Raw genomic sequence first — 6000 nt, forward strand, 5'->3', positions numbered from 1 at the left:
TTTTAAAATTCAAAAAGTATAGGGATTATAAATATTAGGATTTAGCTCATTTTTGAAACCTACTATGCAGAATTTTATTAATTTTTATTTTTATTAATTTTAAATTTTGAAATTTTATCATATTTTATATGTAAATTGGATTTAAATTTTTTCTCTAATTTGAGTATTATATTTTTTTCGAATTTTAAGAATTTAGTTTTGATTCAAAAATCATTATTACATTCCTCAACTAAAATAATCTAACTTTTTTAGAAGTAAATGAAAATAACTGTTAATTTTAGAGAAAATAATTAGTTGATATGTTAGTACATATGAGATAATATATTTATAGAATTAAATGAAAATAACTATTTTTTTGAGAGAAAAATTAGTTGATATGAAATAATGTATTTATTGTATAAAATTTTAAAAATAATAAAAATGCATTTAATGTATGTTATTTAGTAATGATTAAAACTTTAAATTTCAAAGAAAGTAGAAAAATTATGTGCACAATTCACATCTCGAGTTTAGAAGTTTGGTTGAATAAGTTTTTGACGACATTAAAGATCATTTTTCGAGTTCAAACGAGAGAAAATAATTCAGAAATTTATTGTATCCCCCATAAGACAGAGCACCCAATGAATTTAACTTTAAAAACTAATTAAAAATAAAATTCGATCTCAAAATTGTACTTTCAAACCCAAGATTTTCACATTATTTCAAAGAAATTCCAATTTGCAAGGAAAAAAGTATCCAGTCTGATTTAGTTCCCATTAAAACTTTCAAGGAAGTACAGATTTCAAGGATTTGGTAAAAGTTTCTAATGCCTTCAATCCTTCATCAGGAGACTTAGCTTCACCCAGCACCTTCACCATCGCACTCCCGACGATCACACCGTCGGCTCCCCATCCAGCAACCTGTTCGTCACTATATATTCTCATTCATTCAACGAGCAAACTACATTGAACCCAAAAACAAAAATTGGTAAATACAAAGGAAGACAGACCTGCTTCACATGCTCGGGTTTCGATATGCCAAAGCCAACAGCAACAGGCTTGGTTGTTACCTGCCGTACCGAAGTTAAAACCGTCAAAATGCAAGTAAAAAGGGTACTTGAATTATCAAAATCTATAATTGTAAAATAAGGAAAGAAATAGAATCTATTAAAGGTTTGTTGATTTGTCACCTAAACAAGATTTTTGTAATGACTTTGATAAATGCACCGAGCACAAGCTCGACTTAGTTACCAATCAAGGACTATTCAAGAACGTTTAAAACATATAATGCTAACTAATGATAATAGTGATTCTTATTTGTCGATACAAACCTCTTTAATTTCGGCTAAAAGAGTCTGAACCCGATCGCTAACAGATGCACGAGCACCAGTAACTCCAACTGAGCTCACCTGCATTAAAGACAAAAGTAATCAAGGAAAACAATACGGGAAAAAAAACAGTGGTCAACTTTGGAAGAGGATCTTACGAGATACACAAATCCTTCCGCTGCTTCAACAATAGCTTTCATTCGGTCTGTCGGTGTAGTTGGTGTTGTAAGCATTACCTTAACCACACAAGCAGATTAGTCGTACTAGATTGACTATAAGCATTTATTGCAGAAACGAAAAAGGGGAAAAAGCATTGCTATGATTTAGACTATAGCTAATTGGGTCGTAATGCTGCCTTCAAATATTACGAGCGGGCATTTATTAGTAGTAATAAAGGTAGATATGATATTCTTATAGCGGAACATACCAGTTCGATCTTATTTTTGAGAGCTTCTCTACTCAAAAGTTCGGTCTCTTCTAGAGGGACATCTGGAACCACCAGTCCTGCAAATATTTACGGAATTATCAAGGTAAGCACGTTGGGATTCTTGAAGGGAACAAGAATAAAAAACAACCAAATCTCCGCAACGAAAAATCGTATTAGGCCTATGTTTCGGATTATATAAACGAATCGATAGATAGTTACAAAGCCAGCATGAGCAACAACATATTCAAAATTCCGGGTTTTCTTAATAAAAGCCTAAAAATTTAAAACGAAAAACATAATCAACTACCTCTATAGGATGCTATCTACAAAGAAAACGACGTGGAAACCAAGAATAGTTGAACAGTTAAGAACTTCTTTAAAAAAGTAGGTTAAATGCTGCTATTAGTCCCCATACTTTTAACATGTTCATTTTCAAATTTAACAGATGGATTCTACAGGGTTTGGCTCCACTCTATTGCTTTTTCATCCATTAATATCCAATGCATGTTTAATCAATATTCACAAGTTTATTTTCACATTTAATAGATGGGTCCTACACATTCGAATGGTGATGATCATTGCATTGGATATTAATGGATGAAAAAGTAATGAGTGGATCTTAACCCTACTCTAATTTGATCATTTTTAATCTTTGTACTTTTCAAATTTTATAATTTCAGTCTTCACCAAACAATAACTACTAAATCATTCAGTTAGGTTCTGCTATTTCCAAAATCTAATGCGACAAACATATTATCAAATGTGAAATACTATGTTAGCTTGTTATTTCTACATATTGCTCAATAAAAATCTAGCTAATGGATTAACGACAGTCATTTATGTCAAGACTGAAATTTCAATATTTGAAAAGTATAAGGACTTAGAATGATCCAATTGGAAAATATGGACAAAATCTGCAACTGTACGAATAGTGTAGGACTAGTAATTGAATTTAACCAAATGGATTTAAATGCTACTATTTGGGTCAGGACTAAAATTTTAAAATTCGAAAATTACAGTGATTAAAATTGACCGATCCAAAAAGTAAAAAGACTAAAATTGATCAAATTAAAGTACAATGACTAAATCCAGAGCTTTCACAAAGTACAGGGACTAATAGCAGAATTTAACCAAAAAAATTTAAGAAAAACATAATGTGTTGATTACCTTGTATGCCTACGTCCCTTACAGTGGACATAAATTTCTCAACCCCACGCTTTAGAATTGGGTTGTAATATGCAAATAAAGCAATCGGGCAAGATAACTGTGGAGCCACCTGCACAACTTAAAAATAAATAATTAGAATATAACCCACAACTTAAATTATATATACATATATATAACAATATTTCTATCCGCTTCCATTTTTTCCATTTGTTGATACGACGGCACTGAGTACTATTCATACCTCCTTCAACATCGAAAGAATTGCATTCAAGTTGGTTCCTCTTGCCAAAGAACGCGTAGCCGCAGCCTAAACAGAAGAAACATGACTAAGAGATTTGAAAATTTAAATAAAACACATAGACAAACAACTAGACGGTTAACAAACCTGGATCACAGGACCGTCAGCCAGAGGATCAGAATATGGTACACCTAGTTCAATTATGTCCGAGCCACATGAATCAAGCACCTTAAGAGCCTCTGCTGTTGTTGAAAGGTCGGGATCACCAGCTGTGATGTAGGGGATGAATGCAACCTTCGGACATAGAATGCTTATAAGTCACATTTTATGTTTTTAGAAAGTTCTATAACAAACCATCAAATATTATTAAGAATTTTCTTCAACAAGTTCCATCCTTTCTCCAGTAGTTTATAAACCGGCAATCAATAGCTAAGGCATTTTATACTTCCAAGTTACAAGTATAGAATTCATGTCATCAAACATAGACATTATTATTCAAACTTATAGAAACAAAACAATGCGTAGTAATTTGGTTCAACTTTAAAAACTTTCATCCTCTCTTGATAGGTTTCCTTTTTCTAGAATATTCAAAATAACTAAGATTTTCTTTCATTAAGCACAAAATTTATATTCATCAAACAGTCACATCTTCTATCTAGAATTTCAAAAACCTATCTGTTATACCTACAACTTGCAAGCCTATGACCCCGTAAGTCAATACCTTTGACTAAGGACACCTTGCGAGCTAGGATGCCAGCGAGCACAATCCGATGAGACTATATGCCAGACATGGATAGGATATTTGCCATTCACACATTACAAATATCCATTCCCTGGACATGACAGCCCATGCCAACGGCAAAGCATCAGTAGGCTTATTGGCACCAATAAATGGACGACACATGGCACCTTGAAAACTATCAAAAACAACCCCTTAAAGGCTTGTTGGCACCAGGAAAAAGGGCCAAGACATTCTTTCTTCTAGCACTCTCAACTCTCTCCTCTCCAATCCTTTCCTGACATCCACATTCCGATCATCTCAACCTTCTTACGGCTCTCCACTCACCGAAAGAACCCTCACAAACCACCACAACCTTCTCCTTGCATCAACACTATCTAATAAGGCAATGAAAGCCAACTAAACTCTGGCTACCATATTGATAAAACCCATGAAAAGAATCGATTCAACAATGCCTATGATCTTAACAGGACAAAAGATTCCTCTAATGCAGCTTAAATTAAACTCAAAACACAGAAAATCCCAAACAAAAACAGACCAACAGAACATGAAGTTTGAATATATAAATATATATCATAATAAGACCATAAATCAATTTCTGCTACTCAATTTATAGGACCAAAGAAATGCTTACTTTGACTTGTTGCAACTCAAATTAAACTCAAAACCCAGAAATATCACAAACAAAAACAAACCAATAGAACATAAAATAATATTTATATCATAATAAGACTATAGATCAATTTTAACAGCAAAAAAAAAAGAGAGAGAGAGAGAGAGAAATAGATACCCATAAAATAAAAAAGGGAAAAATGCTTACTTTGCCTTGATTTTTCAATTTAGAGAAGGTTTCAGAAATGCCAAGAGTTTGAGAAGTAGCAAGAGCAGCCATTGGAGTGAATCTCTTAGTTGAAACTAAGGGTTTGAATGAAGGAAAGCGAGACGGAGAATGGGTATTGTGGTTCTTTAACTGGAACAATCCCGCTGCTGTAGATTTCAAAGAAATAGCCATTACTGTGTTCTTTTTTGATAAGAGATTAGAAGGGTTTCTTTCTTTCCTTTTGCTCTCTGTATTAAAAATAGGCTCTAATTTTTATGAAAAATTTTATTCAGATTTAGATCATTGTATTTGTCCCATTATAATAAAAAATTTTCTAGTTTTCTTTTTACCGTTAATGGAATAAAAAATTTTCTCCAACCAAATAAAGGAAAATCTATAGTTGCCTAATTATGAATTTGGGTTGGTGCAATTTAAAAAGATTTATTAGAAAAAAATTACAATTTGTATAACTAGGTAAATGTTTTTCTTTTCCAAAATTTTACAGAGAAAATTGTTTATGAACTTTTTGTTGAGAGGGTAACATGTCTCCTATAAAATATAATAAAAAATTTTAAATAGTATATAAATAAATAGGACATTTTTGTCAAATTTTCAGGATTTTTTACTAAAATAAATTAAAAGAAAATTATTTACCAAAATAGGTTGTGAGCCAGATTATTTATCAAAATGGGGTGTTTTTTCATTCGCGTCTATCTGACAGGCGCGAATGATTATTTTATATTAAAAAAATATTTTTTTTATTTTTTATATTAAAAAAATATTTTCGGGTCAGTATGACCCGCGTATAAATACGAATACAAGTTGCGCCTACTTGAGAGGCGCGACTAATCGAGCCTTTCTCTGAGGCACAAATGATTGTGCCTACCTCAGAGGCGCAAATGGTTGTGAAGGGGCCCACACGAGCTTACATTTTCCCCTATATATACCCTGATTATCAAATGAACACATCAAATGATTTGGTGGATACTGGTTTTTTTACTAAAATAAATTTAGAGGTTTTTAATTAGACGGCATATAAATGAAGTATTTGTTATGCTCCTATAATTGGTGAATACAATATCAATATTCTAAATTTTGTAGCAGGTGAAAGTTACCAATCGTATTGTTTCTTTTATGATCCCAATCATATTCTATGTATATGCTAAAGTTTAAAAAAATAGGTTTGTATAAATTTTAACTTGATTTTCAAATAAATAAAAATAATAATCATTCTTTACGGGCTCGATATTTGTTTAAATATGTGAGTCGATATTATGCTTCTTCAATAATCAGACTTAATTTT

The 6000-nt window shown here is 31.9% G+C and overlaps 1 protein-coding gene across 2 annotated transcripts; it reads right to left on the reverse strand.

The window, feature by feature from the left end:
- Window positions 1-668: 668 nt before the first annotated feature.
- LOC107936474 (tryptophan synthase alpha chain) lies at window positions 669-5250 on the reverse strand. 2 transcript variants are annotated; one of them, XM_016869204.2, is made up of 9 exons: window positions 4698-5250; window positions 3286-3432; window positions 3142-3207; window positions 2901-3009; window positions 1734-1810; window positions 1465-1542; window positions 1310-1387; window positions 989-1048; window positions 669-899 (listed from the first exon to the last, which is right to left on the reverse strand). In XM_016869204.2, exons 1-9 carry the CDS (start codon window positions 4887-4889, stop codon window positions 765-767), a joined length of 942 nt encoding a protein of 313 aa, XP_016724693.1. In that variant the 5' UTR covers window positions 4890-5250; the 3' UTR covers window positions 669-764. The 2 variants fall into 2 exon arrangements, with proteins under 2 accessions (XP_016724693.1, XP_016724694.1); XM_016869205.2 differs by having other exon boundaries at window positions 669-909; window positions 4698-5104.
- Between the last annotated feature and the right edge of the window lie 750 nt (window positions 5251-6000).

Source organism: Gossypium hirsutum, chromosome A08 (genome assembly GCF_007990345.1).
Source record: "Gossypium hirsutum isolate 1008001.06 chromosome A08, Gossypium_hirsutum_v2.1, whole genome shotgun sequence".
Classification (NCBI taxonomy): domain Eukaryota; kingdom Viridiplantae; phylum Streptophyta; class Magnoliopsida; order Malvales; family Malvaceae; genus Gossypium; species Gossypium hirsutum.

Excerpts from the sequence above, each read along its gene's own strand:
- LOC107936474 (XM_016869204.2), bottom strand. The coding sequence starts at position 4,889 with ATGGCTATTTCTTTGAAATCTACAGCAGCGGGATTGTTCCAGTTAAAG. Across the intron at positions 1,388-1,464 it reads CGGAAGGATTTGTGTATCTC|GTGAGCTCAGTTGGAGTTAC; the intron begins GTAAGATCCTCT and ends TCTTTAATGCAG. Across the intron at positions 900-988 it reads AACCCGAGCATGTGAAGCAG|GTTGCTGGATGGGGAGCCGA; the intron begins GTCTGTCTTCCT and ends AGTGACGAACAG.